The sequence below is a fragment of the Limulus polyphemus genome, unplaced genomic scaffold (assembly GCF_000517525.1).
Source record: "Limulus polyphemus unplaced genomic scaffold, Limulus_polyphemus-2.1.2 Scaffold2521, whole genome shotgun sequence".
Lineage (NCBI taxonomy): Eukaryota > Metazoa > Arthropoda > Merostomata > Xiphosura > Limulidae > Limulus > Limulus polyphemus.
In genome coordinates, this window is record NW_013668131.1 from 64,774 (window position 1) to 87,087 (window position 22,314).

At 36.9% G+C, this 22,314-nt stretch overlaps 1 protein-coding gene across 4 annotated transcripts in view; it reads right to left on the reverse strand.

The window, feature by feature from the left end:
- Positions 1–22,314, reverse strand: part of LOC106467186 (WD repeat-containing protein 26-like) — an 85,662-nt gene that overhangs the window by 13,551 nt on the left and 49,797 nt on the right. For 3 of the 4 annotated variants that reach the window (XR_002612374.1, XR_002612373.1, XM_022395314.1), the window contains exons 11-13: positions 17,818–17,896; positions 17,163–17,292; positions 3,166–3,354 (exon numbers count right to left, since the gene is read on the reverse strand). Coding sequence is in view for 2 of the 4 variants with exons in the window: in XM_022395314.1 (XP_022251022.1) it covers positions 3,166–3,354; positions 17,163–17,292; positions 17,818–17,896 (398 nt within the window). In the remaining 2 variants the exon portion in view is untranslated. Of the gene's footprint in view, positions 1–1,078; positions 1,761–3,165; positions 3,355–17,162; positions 17,293–17,817; positions 17,897–22,314 lie in introns of those variants that run through there. The other variant, XM_013927507.2, reaches the window with a different exon arrangement.

Genomic DNA, 22,314 nt, shown 5'->3' on the forward strand with positions numbered 1-22,314 from the left:
AAGTTTTCTGTAGAGAAGTGTGTCTCATAAATAATTATAATTGGTCAAAAGGACTGACAGACTATTTTATTATGAAGTTCTCTACCATTTAACATTATGAGATTAAACCATGCAAGCCATAGTTTTTTGTCCAAGTCCTCAATTAAACCATCTGGACAATGAACAGTTGAGAATAAGTCTGAAGCCTTACATATCGTGTAAAAATTCCACACTAATACTTGAGTATGGATCTGAAGAAAGAATATTCAAACTCAACTTTAATCCTTTGTATTCTGAAAAACTCATTATAAACAATACAACAAAACAGTTGTATATTTTGTTATTTAACAAGAAACAAATCCACACTTCACAGAAGTTCACAATTTTTGTCAACCATAATGGTTTTTAACTCAATGTAGCTTCCATTTACATTCAACAGTGAAAATTATATTTGAACATTAATTCATTCTATACATATTTGTATACAAAACTATACTCAGTGTCCTAGGTTGAACTGTGTATTAACTGTTTCATGTTACTAAATAAGATTTGTTATACTTTTAGGCTAAGATAACGTATGTACCAACTACAATCCTGAATGACCTAAGAAACATTTATGTTACATGTCAAAACATATTTCTACTGAATGAAGGGGAAGTATAAGATACCTAAAGACCAGGACTTTTTGTTACATTACTTCTCATATTGTTCTTCTAAACAAATGTTCAACACCAAACATATATATTTTACATAGGTCAGAAAGATTTTTTTTGCTTTTGACACATTAAAACCATAAATAAGAGTTGCCATAAATAACATAATAAAACAGTGGTGGCACCACTTATTAGGCCTAACACAGTCTTGTTTATGGTAATTTTAAATTTTTTTGTCTCAAATAAACTGGCTTTGTTAATATCTTTCACTTCAGTCTAGAACAACATTAGTAATAGAAATGATATTCCCCAAAACTTGTTAAACTCAGAGTAAAGTGGTGATAGAACAGGTAAATAAGCCTTTTTAAAATTTCTCTTAAGCAGAAATTGGTGAAGGTAAGAAACAACAAATATTCTTGTTTAATGCATTACTCATGAAACATAAAGCTGTTGTAAATGAAAAAAAAAAATTTTTATTATAAATAATCTGTAAATTTCATAAAAGCTGGTCAGCCAAGAAAAAACAACAGTTTGGTTTTATGATTAACACTGAATAATTAAAATCACAAAGTTGGCTTCTATAGTAAAAGGGGTACATAGGATCACACAATACATCTCACATAAAAAAGATTACCTTTAAAAAAACATGGGTTATTAGGTCTTTCTAAACAAAAATTACCAATTACCCCACTGTAAATTATCAAAAGCAGCTTAAAACCAAAGTGAATTTTATGTAACTGTTTTTAACAATTGAGTGTTAACTAATTGAATTATACAGTCAACTTTCTGCAAGGCCAGGATATCTTTATAGTAAAAAAAAACAAACACTGATATGAAATCTAAAGAAAATTGTCTAAGAAATTCTCAATTCCTCTAAAACACTTCAAGTTTCTGTCTAGAAAAACATGCATATGTCACTTTCAGAACCTTATCTCATAGGATACTCATTTTAACATACAAGTTCCAATCAATATTTCAACTGAACTACACATCCTTGTAAGGGGAAGACAAACCAAACACACGAGATGAGAGCCCAAAACTTGAAATACTTCTCTGAAACTTGATACTGGTCAGTTCCTAGACATATCACTCAGTGCTAGACAGCTGTATTTGAACTTGGGGATTGGCCTAAAAGTAATCATTAACAGAAAACTATCAGATTAACCCACACAAAGCTAAAAACATAGCAACTAATATCAAAAGACTGACAGTATGGAGCAAGAAGTTCATTAAAGATGATTTTAAAATAATTGTAGACTCAATTGTTGATACACATGACACATCTCACGCACCTCACAAATTTTCCTTTAGGTCATTCCAACCAAATTCATCAAAGATCTCAGAGTCAACGGTCAAAGAATGAAATAATCAAAACCATTGATGGAAATGGGGATACACGCTGTGTACCCAGTCCTCAGTTTGCAATTTTTTTTTCCATTGGTCAAGTTTAGTACTACTGAAGACATTTATTAACCCCATGATCATGGGTCAAAGGCCATGTCATCACTTCTATTGACTTACATTCAAAATTTTATTGAACTACTATTTTATGAATTTATGTCAATAAGTTTGGTATCAAATTGTAGGTTATAATTCAAATTTTAGTATCATACATCAGTTAATTTCTTAATTTGAAAGCAAATATTAAAATAACACACCTAAATATAGATTTTTGTGTGTCACTTGGTATGTTGAATGCAGCATTGGTTCAAATTATATGTTTGTGATGTCCAAATACAAAGTCTAAAGTTTTTTTATGAATTATGAACTAAAATTACAGATATTGACAAGCTAGAATATAAAATAAGAACCTCCTATCTTTTCTATTTGTTTTTTTATACGTATCACCCAACTGCTCCTTCTATGCATGTACCTAATTCCTAAAACCCATTTCCTTTCCTGATCATAACTAATTGTTATTTACAATAAATATTAGAGCATCATGCCTCCTTCTCTTGAAATGTATAGCTATCTTGAAACTTACAAACAAGTCAAACAATTCATGTCAAAGTATGTGAAAATCAGAACATTAGTAAAATAGTTGTCACAATAAGGTAAATGGTTTACTTTATTAGATGACACTACTACTAAAACAGTCGCACAAAATTACTTTTTATTACAAATCATAACAGTTGTTTAAACACCAATTAAGGTTATGTATAACTCTCCTTAAAATCACCAATAACACACATCAATAAATTTTAGGTCTATAAACTTCAACATTACTTTAGAACATCTGGGAAATCAAGTTGAATTCATGACCATCTACTTATAAGTTGTAAAAAAAATATGCACATCTATATATACATATATATATAGATACATAAAAATACACTGATCATCAAGGATACATGTAACTGACCGAAGTTAAGGAGAGTATATGCACAGGTTAACACCAGTGATCATTTCGATTTTAGAACAACTAGTTTTGGTCTAAATATATGTGTGTGTGTGTGTATATATATATATAAATGTATCATCACTTCGTTATATAATTAGTGAAATAGGGTATGCTTATATAACTAAGTCTTACTTCTGTGTTTTCTTTTAACACAATACTGTTCACTGGGGCCCCATATTCTCACAGTTCCATCATCAGAGGCACTCGCCAGCATGCTGGGGTAGGTAGGATTCCAGGAGACACAGTTCACAGTCCGAGTGTGTCCTGTCAATACAGCAATTGGCATCTCTCTCTTGATGTGCCAGATGTATACTTTATTATCTAAAGAAGAACAAACGTTTAATTACTAGTTAACCAACAATTCTGTTATACTTTTATTAACTACATTATAACACCTTTTTTAAGTGTTTGCTCTGCTCTATCAATGTTTTTGTATTCAATTATATTTGTTTGAAAGTTATGTTAATTTTCTTCTATGACAAAACATACTGATGTTAGGAACTAGAACACAAACTTATGTGCAGTCTACTGAAAGAGTTAATTCCAATAAAAGATAACTAGTCAGTACAGAAATACAACAATGACAATACAATGCATAATTATAAAAGATTTATAATATTTTTAAGTGTTTTATTATAAAACCATGAATATATCATTAAGCATTTTCTATACTTTGAAATGCTTCTCGTTAAATAAAAATATTTTTGGTAAACAAATTGCTGGTTAATTCCTTCCAGACCAGTGAGCACCTTTCAAGTGCCAAATACATGCTTGCACATCAAATTTTAAAATAATAGAAAAAAAAATTTTTCTCTCTCTCTTTTTTTCAAGATTTTTTACTCAAAAATATTTTGGAACTGACATTTTTTCATTTTGCAACATTGATTTAGTGTAATTCACAAAGAAAAATGAATAAAAACATACATTTTTACACAGCTCTGAAGAATGCTACTTCTCAACTTCTTTAGTTTTTCTGCCCCTTCCAAAGACAAGGTTTATTTATAGTTGCTAAGAAACTAACATCCCTTGAAAGTTATAATTTTCCTCTACTGAAAATGTATTACCAATAGGTATTTACCTCCTCTCAAGATTAGCTATTCTCATTAGCTATTCAATGCTGCCCTTTATATTCCACAAGCCTTGCACACCCCACTCTGTTGGAAATATGTCTCTCATGCAAATTGTCATGCATCATCTCTTAACCAATAGTAGCATGATGTCCTCACATGATTCCCTCTACACTCCTCTACCTAACCTGCACTTCAAAGTTTGGCAGAAGGTGTGAGCACTGGAAAGTGGGGAGGAAGGGTGAGAAATGTGAGAGTAGGTAAGTACCTATCGGAAATACATTTTCAGTATGGGGAAAATTACAACTGCTGATATGGTAGCTACCTCCTCTCACAAAATTAGCTAGAATCCCACAATGAAAAGGAGGAGGGACCGGTGTATGTGAATGAAAGAAGTACCTCCAAAGGCGTCGGAATGATAACCCTGACCATGAGAGATAGTGATCCGAAAATCAGAAGAGGGGAACTGCATTACTTCTGAGCCAGGTATACTTTTCACCCCTGTGTACACTGTGAAATGCACAAGGGTGGAAATGTAAGTTGTAGAGTGGCTAGGGCACGTCAGACTGTACTCGGTAAGTCAACTACATTCATAACCTCCCCGTGGGTTACTGACATCTACACTGGGGAAGGATGATATCATACCATCTTCATCTCAAATCCAATAATAAGAGTTTTAAGACCCACACCGATATCTGGGTATGCTACAGAGACAGGTTGTCCATCAAATGGAATCAACTCCTCCAACCATGGCATACGCCAGTACCATCCAAATACAGTAACATCCCGGAATAAAAATGAGGGATAGTCCAGAAGAGCACCAGAAACAGCCCACTAACTATGCCATGATGAAAGGCACTGCTGGATCAATTGAGGGAGGAAGAGAGACAATCTGCCTCCATGGGAGGACTTATGTTGATAAGTTCATTCTAATCCAAAACCTCGACGCAGGGAACCAACATCCGCATAAAGTTAGGATGAGAGCACCCAATTGAAAAGTGAACTGCAAGTGCAAAGGCTCAACTCAAGTTTGAATTGAAAGTGGATCAGGAGCCCATGTTATTCCAGAAGGGGACGGCTCAACTCCAACTCATGTTGGAGGAATTATGTTGATTGGTTCACTGTAATAAAAACCTCAATGCAGGGAACCAACATCCATGCAAAGGTAAGATGAGAGCACCCAATTGAAGGGTGAACTGCAAGTGTGACTACTCAACTTCAGTGTGAACTGAAAGTGGATCAGGAGGCCACGTCATCCCATAAGGGGATGGCTCAACTCCAAAGGATGTGTAAATGCGGCAGCCAACATCATCTCACATAGTGATGGTTCTATTCCCCCAGGTTTTAAAAATAGTAGCAGAAGGCCACATCAGCTGAGAAGGTAACAGCTCAACTCCATTAATTGTGTAAATGTGAGTAAGATGCCAAGTCAACCAGAAGGTGACTGCTCAACTCCAGTGTTGGTGTGTAACATGATCAGGAAGCCATGTGAGCCAGCAAGGTGATGGCTCAACTCCTTCGGAGGCCAAGTCGCATCTACACCTGCATAACACCACTGCCCTACTGTCAACTGAATGGTCTGAGGAACTCATTCAGGAGGGTGCCTCTATGGTCCATCACTCCAGCAGCTTGGAGCTGAAATTGGCAAGGGCTCCCATAATCCACTCAAAGAAAAGAGGGTGACTTTGTGGTGGAGAGCCCGGAGAAATGTCATCACTGAAGACAGTGCAATAGGTGATCATGAAACACTATTTTGAAAAGCAGACCATACCTGGTTATTCACATGAAGCATAGCAGGGATGGGCAGTCCTTAATGTGCATGTTTATGAAGCAATGACATCACAAGGTTATTCACCTACAGGTGATCTTGTGGAACACCCCATCTCTATGGTGAGTGTGCATAGACATGGACTAAAAAGTGTGAGTCAACACAGCAGACACTGCAGATTTAGAGTTAAAGAATATCTGGACAGGCACCACTTGCCACAGAGCGGGATTGGAGATAAAAAGAGAGAGAAAAGGCCATTGAAAAAACAACAGAAAATGAAGAAAGCTAACCAGTCAAAGTCGCACTGAAGCCTGGAGAATGGCCACAGGTGGTAGACAAAACTCTGATGCAGAGGAAAGTGAGAGATGATGAAGATATTGGGAGATGAACATACTGGGAGTAGTCCACATGCTGGATTAGAGAATCTCCTCCATAAGACGATGAAGACAAGAAGCAAGAGAAAAGGTGAGATGTCTGATTTGGTGGGAGGAAACATGGTACAAGGTACAGGAGGAAGATGGCAGGGAAGAGTAGGCTAAATTAACCAAAACATGAACCCAATTCGTAAGGGTAGAGGAGGGATGATTATGAAGGGAGGAGGATTGCTACGAGATAAATAAATGGTTGCACATACCCTGAAAAGATGCAATATGTGCAACATAACAATGAAAGACATTGACCAGACACAGAACTCTATCTGAATCTGGTCAATAGTAAAGATGGGATGTAGAAGGCAGGAAAATAGGAGGAAATGATGATCAACCCTCCCAAGCTGCCAAAGTTTTAGGGGAAAGGAACAATCAAGAGAAAGGAGAAGACAGGTAGGGTGATAAAGGGTAGGTGACTAGTCTATGGCAAACAGATCCAACTGTCAATGACACAGAAAAAGGAAATGCGTTTTAAGGGACAGCTGAAACAAGGAGCACAAAGAAAGTAAATCTAATGGAGGTAAAGTGAGGTCATATTCCAGTCTGGGAGGGCAGGATGGCTCAGTGGCAATTGAATCCTGAAGGAATGTATGAGCCCAGTAAAAACAGGAGAAAGGAAAACCTTAAGGTATCAGGAAAAATAGTAGGTATGAGATAGGGCTGCCTGATATCCTGAAAGCAAGGAGACCAAAGAACCACAGTCGAACAGCCAGGTGAAAATTCTATAACATGAACCACAGAAGGCTTGTCAGCTGGAAATCCTCTGTTGGCAGACCAACAGTGGAAGATTTTCCACTTACACTGGTAGATTTCTAAGGAAGATGGTCATAAGAAACCAGCTAACAAGGAAGCAACTCAATGCATGAAACAAGATCTTCTCACCAAGGACTAGACAAAAGGCAGGCATGAAGATGGAAGATGGGGAGATTGGGATGTAGGAGGTTGACAAAGAAGGTAGAGAGAAAGTAGAAGAGGAATAGTGGTGTCAGGAGCAGACACTGTATCCTGGAAAACCAAGGTTGTGCTAGCCAAAAGGGTGCTATCAGGAGGACTCGGCAAGACTTGATCAGAGAAATTACCTGATACAGCAGCCAGGTTGGATGGTACACATACAGGTATATGTGTGTGATGAATCCTGGCTGGCACACTCACCAAAAGAGGGGCAACTGGGAATTGAGGCTTGTGGCAAAATCATCTAATTGGGGAGAACTCCAACAATGTCAGTGGTCCAGGAAATGAAAGGATCCAATGCTCATTCTATAAGATAGATCCGGCCTGGTTGCGAAAGATGCTCTGTGACAAGATTTAAAGCACCAGGCAAATGACATGCAATAAAACGAATGTGATGTGCATGGGCCCAGTATAAGAGCTCTAACACCTGAAAACAAAGGTCTCTGGGCCTGGTGCCCCCTAGTGGCTGATATGTGCCACCATCATAGAGTTGTCCGATTGAACCATGACTAAACAATGATGAATGAGAAGAAGGAAGTGATGTAAATTCCGATGAATCACCAGAAGTTTGAGAACACTGACATGCAAGACAGATGTGTCTGCAGATCAATGGCCCAAAGCATCCTGGTGATTGATCCATGCACCCAACCTGGAAGGGATGCATCTATGATTAAATGTAGATGCAGACATGGGAGAAGAAGTGGCATGGCCATCAACATATCAGCTTTGTCCAGCCACCACTGCAGATTATCTCACAAAGAAGGAGGAAGACAGATGATGGTGGAAAGAGAACCTCGAGTAAGGTTCCATTGATCATGAAGCACCCATTGCAGGGATCTCATGTGGGCACAACTGAGAGGGATAAATGCAGTCATGGAGGACCACATCCGCAAAAGCAATAGAACCTCATGAGCAGTAATTGACCAAGTCGAGAGGGCTTGGTGAACTAAAAGTTCCATGGACTGAAGAAGTAAAGGAAAAGGCATAGGATGACTGATATTAGTGTCAAAAAAGACCCCTAGATGGACCAGATAGCATGTGGGTTAATACCAGATAAAAGAAAACAGAGTTAAAAACTGTGGCTAATACAGAGCCTTGTCAGGACAACTTCCTCCTTCCGATCCTTATGGAAGGAAGATGGTCAAAGAGCAAAGAATGTTTGATCTGGAAAAGATTGTTATGACGTTGCTTACCCCAAGTTGACTGCCAACTGGTGGGAAGCCATGCCTTGAATACAGGACCATAGTCCATGTATGGGACAGGCACGGCCATAATGGAACCAAAGCAGATGGACTTAGCTACAGTGTCAGTGAGCTCGTTCCCGCAGGTACCGACATGGCCAGGTATCCAGAAAAACTGGATAAAAACAGAAGATAGAGAAAAATAGGCCAATCATTTCTGAATATGGATGAGAACAGGGCAAGAGCTAACATTAAGCGATTCCAGGGCCAGTAGTGAGCTAAGATAATCAGTGTAAATAATACAATTGCTGTACTGCATAGCTTCTAAATGATCCAGGGCAGGAGAAATGGCATACAACTTGGCAGTGAACACAGAAACTGTAGAGGGGATCCTGCAAGCAATTACCGAGCTACAGCATATCATGTCCAAGCCTACAGTCACCTGATTCCCATTTACATGGATGGTTCAAAAGATGTTCAGCAAAGAGAAGATGGTACTTCCAATAATTTAATAACTCAAAGAAAGGTCACACTTGGGGATGGTAATAAGCCACGGTGATCATTGGGCACAGCAACATCATCCAATGCCAGACCTAATTCAGCCAGTTGTGCCTGGATATGAAGGACATAGGAAGTAATTGTGGATCGTCTGTTCTGAAAGAGCATGGCCCACCAAGGAAGCGACACACAATCCCAGGTGAGATGTTGTGGTAAGGATCAAAGCTTAGTAGCATACTGTAGAGAAAGTTGCAAATGACGGAGGAGAAGAGAAGGTTCATGTGACTCAGTGTACAAACTCTGGACTCGAGAAGTGTAAAAAGCCCTCGAGCAGAGACGAAGTCCCAAATGGTGAATAGGGTCCAGCATCATCAACACCGAGGTCCTGGCAGAACCACAGACCCATACTCCAGTTTGGATTTAATCAGGGTTTGATAGATCTTGATCATAGAACATCGATCACTCCCAATGAGGTGAAGGAGAGGACACAGAGGATGTTCAGTGCCCTCGTACACTTCACATGTGGCTTCTTGATGTGTGGAATGAAAATAAGTTTATGGTCAAATAAGCCCAAGAACTTTGCTACAGGGACTATGGGAAGAACAATATCCCCAAGACAGGGATCGGGATGTAGACTCTGTTGATGGCAAAAATGCATGCAAACTGTTTTGGAAAAATGAAAATGTAAAACTGTTTGCTGTGGTCTACATCAACAAGTGATTGAGGGCAGTCTGAAGCTGCCACTCAATAAACCTCATGTTCAATGACTGACACAAGATGTGGAAGTTGTCGACATAGAGCCCATTTGTAACAGGAGGAGGAAGTTGAATAGTGATAGCATTAATTTTGATACTAGAAAGTGTGACATTCAAAGCCCTGAGGGACTCCATGTTCCTGTGGAAAAGAATGGGAAAGAGTCGAACCCACATGGACTTGAAATTGCCTGTCCAGTAAAAAGTTAAAAAAAATGGGTAAATGGCCATGCAACCCATATGAATGGAAGTACCACAAAATGCCGTACCTCCACGTAGTGTTGTAAGTCTTAAGGTCAAAGAACATGGCAACAAGATGATCCCTCTTGAGTAAGGCTTCACTGATTGACGTTTCAAGTCGAATCAGGTGGTCCATGGTGGAGTGCTGTCAACAGAACACACACTGGGTAGGCAAGAGGACGTTGTTTGATTGGAGGAACCAAACAGTACCAACATTAACCATTCTCTCCGAGACCTTACAGATATAGCTAGTCAATGCAATTGGACAATAATTAGAAGCAATATTGGGATTGTTCCCAGGTCTAGAGAAAGGGGGGACAATAGCCTGGCACCAAGCATCAGGAAAAACATTCCCCTGCTAGATCTATATTAAAACAACCAGATGAATGGCAAGAGAGAGATGGTGCAGCATCTCATATTAAATTTCATCAAGTCAAATAGATGTACTGCCAGACCGATGAAGAGAAAGTTTGAGTTTCACCAGTGTAAAGGGGCGATTATAGTTGTAGAGATGATCTCCCTCAAAATGATAGGAAAATGATCACTCCAGGAAAAGCGGGAGAAAATTGAAGGGGAGCAGATCAACAGATCAATGGCAGTAAAAGACTGACTAGGTGCATGAAAATAAGTATAAGAACCAGTATTGAAGAGAGAAAGGTCATGATCCGAGAGCATACACTCTACAGAATGACCACTCTCATCAATATCAGCATCACCTCAGTGGGGATTGTGTCCATTAAAGTCTCCCAGGAGTAAAAAGGGAGATGGCAACTGTTTAATGAGAGCCTCAAGGTCTGATTGATCATAGGTCTCTCCAGCAGACAGGTACAGAGAACAAACAGTGACGGTACAACCCAAGGAAACACGGATGGCTATGGCCTCCAAGGGTGTAACAAGTGACACAGACAGGGTGGTCACATGCTGGTCAACCAGCAGTGCCACCCCTCCATGCACACAACCTTTGATTCCAGTATAAAGAAAACTGCCGAAAAGGGACTGTATTTGCAGGTTTTAGGAAAGTTTCCTGTAAGAAAAGACACATGGGATGATAGGAATCGATCAAGGCCTTAACCATTTCAAGACAGGTCACGGGTGAAAGGCCATGTCATCTCATTTGTTCACTCACATTAAAAATTTTATTGAACTACTATTTCATGAATTTATGTCAACAAGTTTGGTATCAAAGTGTAGATTATAATTCAAATTTTAGTACTATATATCACTCAATTTCTTAATTTAAAAGCAAATACTAAAAAATACATATAAATATCGATTTTTGTGTGTCACATGGTATCTTGAATATAGCACTGGTTCAAATTAGATGATTGTGAAGTCAAAATACCAAGTCTATAGTTTCAAACGACTTAGAAACTCAAATTACCAATACTGACAAGCTAGGATATAAAATAAGAGCCTCTTATCTTTTCAATTTGCTGAATTGCTTATGTAATAAATTAAACACAGTGGCACCCCTACCTCTCTCCATTGTGGAAACACTCCCTTATACATACTTACTTTAATATATGACATGAATAACCAATCAGAAGCTCAGAATGTCCCCCTAGTGGCTTTTTCAGCCATTTTAACGGACTTGGGGCCATTTCTTTCTTTTGAACCAGGGTGTGTGTCTTTTAATCTGCTCAAAATTCCATATTTTTTTAGATTAAAACACATCTTAGTTACAAAGCATTATAAATTATAGTGGAATTCTATGGTATTAATGTAGTAATTTATAATTGTTTAGTTATTCAAATGTATATATATAAAACTTCAAAAAAATATTTTGTTCCATATCCTCCATGTGTAAAGTTTTAAAAGGCTTAGCAACTTACATCAAGCAGCAACTGAGTACAAAGGTCGTAACTAGAAGAAATAATTGTTTGCTTTACTTCTTTAGTTAGTATTCTATGTTTTAAGAAAAACAAGTTTAAGAACTTGTTTCAAAATAGCAATAATCCATATACATTATAAAATGTAAAATAATTGAAATGTGACTGCATTTTACAAAATACTAGTCTACTAAAACACAGCTAATGACCTGATGATGACGAACCCTTGTCAAAATGTTGTAAATTTGCTGTTATGTTAAACTTATATTAAAGTTTTTCTTCATTACCTATTCAAACCATCTCCAAGCATTATTACAGCCAAGACAAGTTACTTTGCACAGACCAAAGGTCAGTTTTATATTATTTGATACAGTAACATGAGTGCACATGAGCTGCATCATGGTAACTTTTGAATTTTTAGCCAGGCATGGCTGAAAAGTCAATATAATAAAAATAAATAAATGTATAATGTTATGAGATGTAAGCTATTTAGTCGAAACATTTATGTTTTCGTGTAATAAACTGTGTTCATTCTAGAATGAAAGAGGCATAATATAAATTTATTTCCTACTTTTTTATGGTGGTTACGGGATTGGTCAAATCTACCAAACCTGTACAGACATTCATTACTGAAAATAACACATAAAATATAAAGTTTTTTTAAAGAAATGTTTGATAACTATCTCAACATTATAAAAATTTTGCATGTGAAATTTCACAATTTTCTGATTGATAAAAGTATTTTTAATCTTAAAATGAATATTACTTAGAATAATAGACAGGCAACATGCGAAAATAAAAAAAAAGACGTGAAATTCATTGCTTTATAAACCTTAGAATTAATAAAAAATTTGATACTTTGAGTACGAAAGCATTGTGTGTTTACTGATAATCTGCCAAATTTTGTTAACATTCACTTACTAACTTAAAAGTTGTAGCATGAAAACTATAACAAGCACAAAATAGTTATGAGGTTGGTCCCAGGGACTGAGCCTGTGATTGAGATTAAAACGAAAACCTCGACAGTTACACTGTATCAAAGTGGCCAATTGTATGCAGGTGGAGGAGAACTGGGCAGAGTACCCTTCTGTTTACGACTATGCCATTTTTCTTTATCATGGTATAGTGGGCAAAGCTCTGTCATCAGACTTAGATTCCAGCGACTGAGGGCATGAATGATTGATTGTCCGTGCAGTCACTGGAATGAATGGTGGGGACAGAGACAAGAGTAGATGTGGACTTGTCAACTCGATCATCCATTGAGGTCAAAAGACTTTGATGGAGGCATATAAAGGTCTGTCTGCACTCCCACCACAGCAGTGGAGCGTAGTGCAGTGGGATACGTCCGAGATGGAGTATACGACAATAACTTCTGAACCTCAGGGTAAGAAATGTTGTTGACAGTCTTTAAATGCTGTACCTCTTTCTCCTCCACCCTCTTAGGGCAAGGTCTATAGTAAGAGGGGTGGGAACCACTACAATCAACACAGTTAGGGTCCAGTTCTCACTCGTAGGCATCGTGGTCCTAGCTACCACTACGAGCACACGTCACAGAACCACGACAAGATGCCTTCAATTGACCAAATTGCTGACACTGGAAACATCTGAGAGTGCTGGGAATATATGGTCATACCTTACAGTTCAAATAACCTGCCTTGACAGTGGCAGGTGGACGTGGCGATGTAAATGTCAAAATGAGAACACTGGTAAGCATCATAATTCTATCTTTACGAGTGGAGATACATCGCACTGCAGAAACTCCTTGGCTGGAGAAACCAGCGAGAATCTCCAAATCCGGGATGTTCTTCAAATACCTCGCAACAATAACTCCTCGTGAGGAATTCAAAGTTGCATGTTGTAACCTCAATGAGTATATTCCCAATGGCCTTCGGTTTTCAAGAGGAGTTCACTGTGTTTTGGTGTATATATTTCCACCAAGATGTCCCCAGAACATAGCTTCTTAACTGACTGTGGAGAGCCAGCAAGCCCCTCTAATCCCTTCTGATATTTGCCCTAAAGATTTATCTGACAAAGAAGTGCAAGATCAGAAAACGAGGTACAAGTACAGAATGGGGTGAAGACTCTGTTCAGTCTTCTAGGCATAGTAATTTACCAATGAGTGGAGTTTTTACTAATTTATTTCTTGAGGATTTGTGGGATCTATAATAAAAAGAGAAAGATTCAGTGCTCACTGACCCCCACCCAACAAGGAGTCTTATGAGAGGATGAACTACAATGCCAAACAAGGACACTGCAGCAACACCAAGGTTTCGTGAGCACTATACCCAAACACCAGCTTCAGACACAATGTCCACAACACCCATTGAGAACATCTAACACTGGAACTCAGTGGACCCTAGCCCAACAGGACCAGCTGATTGACCCTTGGAGGACACCCATCTATGGGAATTCAAGGCCAAAGTGGTGTGTTGCAGTGCCTCAGTCACCACTCAACTACCAGAATCCTCTCCTCCCCTTAACGGATCACCAAGTAGGGCAAACACTTGGGTGGATGTCCAGATCCCAGAGGAGATAAACTGAAAATACAGAATCTTCTCTGGGAGATCCCCTCACCAAATACAGGAATCCATGTCGAGGGGAATGGGGCAAGGAGAAAGAGGAGGAGGGAAAAGAAACTGGAGAGTGAATTCTTCTGATAGATTCCGCATCACCCATTGATCTTCAACAAAGAGACACCAGTGAGTAAGACAGTCCAACAGTTGTACTCCTACCGGTCCCCGAACTCAAAGGGTAGTCTTAGGTATTGTTGGCGATGGATGGTTCATCATCGGGGAATTCGACAAAAAGAATTTACACTAATTTTTCAAATTTAAAACCAGGTAATACTTAGTATGTTCCTCCTAAGTTTCGTGTAATTTAATTATGTATTTCTACTCTTGAGTAGAAAAAAGGTGTCAAAAAAATACCTACGTAGCTTCAAGAAGTCTCAATATAGAATGAGAATATAACTTGAGTGCTTTCGAAAGATGGAACTTTCTCCTTGTTCCTTAATTTTCATACAATAAAACTATAAAAGATTCTTCTCAGTATTGTACAGTCTGATAATATATAACTCAGTGAAAATAAATTCATTCTGATCCTAGAAAAAAAAAGGAAGTACAATGTTTAATATTTGGCAAAATTTCTGATGATGGTGATACTAAATGTCCTCTTTGCAGATAATAACTCCCTCACTAGGGGCTAAGTCGATTCAGCTTATAGCTTCCATATTATAACTTCTTTGTTTTGTGTATCTTCATGAAATTTTTTAAGCTTTCAGCAAGCATTAAGTCTTTTGTAGACAAAGAATCAGAATTTTTTATAAAGTGTTTTCAATTAATATTTCTTCATAAATATATAGAATCAAAGTGTTGACTGCTCTGAAGGCAAAATGATTTTCATGTTAAGATTAAAAATACTTTTCTTCATCTGAAAAATCTCAAATTTCACTTGTGTAATCTCTAAATTTTACTAAATAAATTTAAAACGTTTTTTTCTCAGTAAAATTGTATATTTTATCTGTTATTTTCTCTACTCAAACTATACAAGACTGGTCAATTTTACTAACCTTGTAACAACTAAAAAGGAAATTGAAATAAATCTAAAACACCCTTTTTTCTTTCTAGAATGACTTCAAATTGTAACATGAAACTACATTTGTTTATCCTAAATAGCTTTAAATGCATAACAGTATACATCTGTTTATACTTAAATTTTACTGTTTTATTGCCCTTTGAATCTGTCTAACTAATTTGTGACATAAGTTTTAAATCATTTGGCAAACATGTAGCTCACATTACCCTATTGAATTGCTCATGAGTGTACCTCAGGAAAATGTTTTCTTATTTATTTTTTATTTTACCTCATCTAACCTAAAAAGTGTCCAAAAAACACTGAATAATCACATGCAAAAAGCAGACAATGTTCCATATCTATCACAATTTTCTAGCTTTCTAACTATGCCACAAGAGCAATTAAAAATTCAGCTAAACTTGTTGATGTGTTTCCTGTGGAAATAAAGTTTGAACTGAAAGTGAACTAAAGAATTCTCTGTACAAAAAACAATGTAATATAATACATAAATTGATAGATTAAGACCTTGGTTTTCTGTTTGTTATACATAATTTAGTATTAAATGTCAGATAGAACTATTGGCAATTTCTGAAAGAGAGGATTGTGACAAGTGAGTGTGGCAAGAGGGTTTCATTTTCTATTTTCTGAGTCTGTAACCAAATAAAATTGAAGACTATAAAAAAACTATGTTTTGCCTAAGCAACGACAATGTTATAATGAGTAATTTAATTTGTATTTCATACTTTTTAGAGGTGATACATAAGTTAGAGAAGAGGGGATGCCTAGTGAGAAAATATCATAATTCTCATAATAAGGGAAATTCAGAATTTTTTTTAATAGTGCCTTATAAAATTAAGAGCTTAAAACATATATACTGTTAAAATTGGATTATTAGCTATGTTTTTATGCAAAGTTTATTCCATGACAAGAAAGTAATTTCATTAAGTTTTGAATGTAACTCAGTAAAACATCATGACATGCTCAAAAAATATGCCCGTCATGAAAGTGTTAAAATGATTCATAAAGTGGAAATCAAGGTATATTATAATAGTTCTTAATTTATTAAAAAACTGAAGGGGTCCAGACCCCTTCTCATAGATCCTTGACTGCTAATATGACATTAAAGAATAATTATTCATTTCTGGGAAATAACGGGTAGGGTCCAGACCCCTTGACCCCCTCCCCTAGATCCATGCCTGCTTATGCAATACTAAATAATATAGTTACCAAGTAACATTAGAAACATAGCACAATGTAAAAAAACAAAAAGAAACCATAAATTTACACTTTATAGTGATTAGATAGTTTTTATTTAACAATGAAGTTGCCAGAGAGTTCACAGTGGGTGCTGCCAACCAGTTGACTTCCCTCTAATTGGCACTTAACAGCAATTAGATACTTTATTTAACTCTTATGTAGCCAGAAAGATGTCAGTAGGTGCTGTCAGCCAGTTGCTTCCCTTCAATTAGTTGTATTTTCATGACATTAATCACAATTTTGATTAATCGATTATTGCAATAATCAAAAACAATACTCATCGGAAACACTAACTTCAATTAAGCAATTCTTACAAGCAGCAACTAATTGCTACTCATAAGTAATTGGTTAATTTGACCTGCTTCATGGAGGGCTATTGTCAAGATACAAGGTCCTCATATAAAGTACGACTGTCGTGGCAATATGGACAATAACAATACAGTGAAACTCCAAATTAGTTTTAATATAACATACTCAATCTCTGCATTTAGAAAATATGCCAAGTTTTGTGTAATCTGGTTAGGTATTTTCACTGTGAGAATGTAAAGACCAGTAAGTGTGCCCTGTGGTCATTATGTCTCCTACCTTCACTTCCACTAGCAACAAAAACTTGGTTCGTTCCTCCAAAACACGAATGAATTAAATAATAGCCTTGAGTAATTCCTTGAAACTTTCTAATTAGAACTTTGTCTTCCAGATCCCACAAGTGTACACCCTACAAAAACAAAACAGATGAAGATTAAATAACTGCTTTAGATATTGTTTTGAACTTTCTAATTAGGATTTTGTCTTCTAGAACTCACAAATGACTTCAAAGAATAACATCACATCAGTAAAACTTGAGTAGGCTAAATAATTTTACCCAGTTCCATACAACTAACAATCCTACACTGTAAAATAAAAATAACAGTTAGGTCAAGCATAAGAATAAGACTTGTATTTAAGTTTTTTATATTCTAAAGTCAAAATCTTTATGTAATACATAAAACAATGACCATTCCACACAGAAATGTAAGGCTTCTCAAATATAATAATGATGATACATGATAAACACATGTATATTTTCATTATTATGCAATCAGAAAACTGTTTTCTGAACATACTTCACACTAAATCATTGAAGTTTTTAATACTTTAGCTACTGATGATTTTGTCTGCGAGTTTCTGTAGACAATAATATGTTGGTTATTAAGAAATTGAAAACATCAAACTGCAGAAATCTGTGCTTGTTCTCACTCACCTGAGTAGCTACATTTAACATGGCTAGTCTTCCTGTGTCATCACATGTAAAAGACATTATTTCATGGTCCTCTTGAATTCTAAAAAGTTAAACAGTGATATAATAATAACTTATCACACAAACTTTACCAATTACAATCTTATTCATAGTTACTATAGAATGTTAACTAATTTATGTTAATTTACTATCCAGTATTGCTATCAAACCTATGTGCACAAGTGCGAGTCAAAATGTTCATGCCATGATCTTCCACACAGTGCCATCCAACATGATATTATGTATTTGATGTCAGACATATCAGCTATTCATTTAACCCTAAATTACTGATTTAGTGATAGTTTGTGGTAAAGTAGAGTAAATACCAGATACAATATACAGGAATACTGAAAAAAATTGTAGATATTCATTTCAGATGTTCTAGAGATTATGCAAATACAGCATTTAAACTGTATGATGAACAAAAATATGGGCACCACTTTGCACTGCAACTTGTCAGAGTCTGAGTTAGACTGACATTGGCAATTCACAGACACATCTTGAGTACAAATACTTTTAAAACACATCTGACTTTTTTGTACAACAGACTTGTACATTTGGTTAAAAGCTTGTGTACGTATATTTAGTAAATTCAGAATTGAACTCAATGTTCCTTCTTCAATACAGGATCAGTCCCGGATATTTGGTTAAATATCATTACTTTTTGCATTAATCATATGAGCAACTTTCACATAAGCTATAATTCTTCAGTATTCAAATGTAATTTCTTCTCATCAAGTGTACTTTCATGACACAAATCATAACAGACAAGTCTTTAAATCTAAGTAAAAAATTATTAGCCCTTAATTTTTAGCTTACAAAAAAATTTGTTTTTCCTTTAGTTTAAATTTAAAAACACTGAGAAAAACAAAGTTCTTTGAAGCAGGCAAAACTAATGTTATCATTAACACAATTGTTACATGAAAATCAACAAATTTTAACTTCTGTCTGCATTTTGCTTCATAAAGATTCCTGGGATTATTGAATCAGAAATGTTTTGTACAGTTTTACAGAATTCACCACAAAACAAATTATCTTGGATTTGACACTATTTATACTGGTTGGAAAAGCAAAGAAAACATCATAGGGAAGTCAAAGTAATGTAGAAAACATTTAAATATTACTATAAATAGTAAGAAATTGATGAGAAAATTAAAACTCCTGATGTTTTTATGTTTTATGTAAAAAAAAATATATAGCACTTCATTTTTTTTTAAGTGTTGGGGGGTCCTCAGGACTCAAAGAAATCAGAGACTAGAGCAAACACTGAAAATGCTTTATGCTAATGATGATTTTCCATTGTTATCAGTCATATTTATTTTCCATAACTTACTTCATCTGAAAAATCTTTAATTTCATTTGCATAATCTCTAAAACTTGCTAATTGAATTTTAAACATTTTTTTCTTCAGTAAAACTTTATATTTGATCTGTTATTTTCTTTACCCTCACTAAGTTGGTCATATTGATCAACCTTGTAATCACCAAAAAAAAACATTGAACTAAATCTAAATTACTTTATTAAGGCCTATCGTTAGTGCTATAATCTCACCTTGCCATCAACTAGCAACATTCCTGGTATCTGTTTTATCTCCAATATGAGGGAATACCGAATATCACATTCACAACTCAACAGATTTCATAGAACAACTAAAAAAACCACACATCAGATCTCAGGATATTCTAGTCAGCTTTGACGTCACAGACCTATTTACCAATGTTCCGACTTAAGAAACCCTTTGTATCACCAGACAACGACTACTGAATGACAACTCTCTACCACATAGAACCGACATGAAGATAGACGCCATCATGGAACTAACGACTATTTACCAATGTTCCGATCTCAGAAACCCTTCGTATCACCAGACAACGACTACTGAATGACATCTCTCTACCACACAGAACCGACATCAAGATAGACGCCATCATGAAACTAACGACTATTTACCAATGTTCCGACCTCAGAAACCCTTCGTATCACCAGACAACGACTGCTGAAAGACAACTCTATACCACACAGAACCGACATGAAGGTAGACGCCATCATGGAACTAACGACTATTTGCCTACAATCAACTTATTTCCAATACAATGAGGAATTCTACGAAAAAACAGATGGTTTAGCCATGGGATCACCACTCTTTCCAATCTTAGCCGGCATGTTCATGGAAGACTTTGAAGAAAGAGTCCTCTCATCCACACGTATAAAACCAAGTTTCTACAGACGTTATGTTGACGACACTTTGGTTATCTGGTCCTACGGTCGTGAAAACCCAACAGCCTTCTTACACCACCTTAATTCCACAGACAAGAATATTCACTTCATCAGGGAAATAGAGGATCAAAATAGTCCACCGTTTCTTGACATACTTATCAGCAGACAAGAGAGAAAAATCACCACAACTGTATACAGAAAACTTACACAACCACAAAGAAATACGTACATTTCCAGTTTTATCATCCAAATTAGCTAAAACGTGGCATTATCCAATGCCTTAACAAAAGAGCATAAAACATTTGCGATAAGACATCCATTGAAACAAAATGCCAAAAGATCGTAGAGGTTTTAAACAGAATGGTTACACCTCCTCCTTCATCAAAAACCCCCTGAAGAAGATCATAACAGAAAGAAAAGATCAGAAAAACACTACCACTACTACCATTTACCTACCCTACCTGCAAAATTTCAGTGAAAAACTCAAACGCATAGCCAAGAAATCCAACATAGAAGTCCGTTGGAAATCCTACAAGACATTAAGGTCTATTCTGGTATAAAACAAACAGCAACCTACCAATGAGAAACACAAAACGTCACTTATGAAATTCCGTGTTCCTGCAACGAAACATACATTGAAGAAACGGGAAGAAGACTCGCGACAAGAATAAAAGAACATAAAGACAGTACAAGGCACATGAAACCACAAAATTCAGCCATTGCAGAACACACCATGTCAAATGGACACAAAATCAACTGGAAAAACTAGAATCATCGACATAGACAAATTTTGGAAGACAAGAAAAATTAAATAATCATTTTAAATTAACAATTAAACCTTCACTAAACAGAGATTCCGGATTAGAGGCGAGAACCTCGATTTGAATCTACAGGAAATCTCTCCTCCAATCAGAAACAGGGATAAACCAACTAATCATAACACGCTCTCCACAATACTATAAAGACCGACAACAGCTTACACACACTGACCTGAAGACGAAAGGCGGAAGACTTTCGAAACGTCGTCCTCTACACTTGTTTCTCTACAACAGGCAGTTGCCGTCCATTCTACAAAGTTTCATCATGAATACTCTGCCTAAACAATCTATCAAAGAATGGAGTAAACTGTTAGAAAAATACACTTATTTTACATAAAACGCATATTAGTATATCCAACGCCAGTGCTCAATTTTAAAGTAACATAATTGTTGGAATTTAAAAAAACTGGGCTGGGCGTGGCCCAATGTTTAGCATGCCCGAGCTGCAAGTGCGAATGTTCAAGGCTTACAGTCCTTTGCCGCAAAAACGCATTCCATTATTTGATCAGATAAGAGTTGGCGGAGGGTGCTGTTGACTAATACCTTCCCTCTAGTTTATTAGTTTAAAATTAGGATAGTTATGCGCAGATAGTCCTTTATTATACGACAAAAATACTTGAATGTTTAACGTAGTTAGAGTTGAAAAAATACTCGGAGTTACTTGTAGTGATGTACATGCCGGACAAATACCCGGAGTTACTCGTAGTGATGTACATGCCGGACAATACCCGGAGTTACTTGTAGTGATGTACATGCCGGACAAATACCCGGAGTTAGTCGTAGTGATGTACATGCCGGACAATACCCGGAGTTACTTGTAGTGATGTACATGCCGGACAATACCCGGAATTACTTGTAGTGATGTACATGCCGGACAATACTCGGAGTTACTTGTAGTGATGTACATGCCGGACAATACCCGGAGTTACTTGTAGTAATGTACATGCCGGACAAATACTCGAACTTACTTGTCGTGATGCACATTCCGGACAAATACCCGGAATTGCTTGTCGTGATGTATATGCCGGACAAGTACCTGGAGTTACTTGTCGTGATGTACATTCCGGACAAATACCCGGAAATGCTTGTCGTGATGTACATGTCGGACAAGTACCCGGGGTTACTTGTCGTGATGTACATACCGGACAAGTACCCGGAGGTACTTGTCGTGGTGTACATGTCGAACAAATACCCAGAGTTGCTTGTCGTGATATAGTTGCCGGTCAACTACCCGGAGGTACTTGTCGTGATGTCCATGCCGGACAAATACCCGGAGGTACTTGTCGTGATATACATGCCGGAGAAATACCCGTAGGTACTTGTCGTGGTGTACATGTCGAACAAATACCCAGAGTTGCTTGTCGTGATATCGTTGCCGGTCAACTACCCGGAGGTACTTGTCGTGATGTCCATGCCGGACAAATAC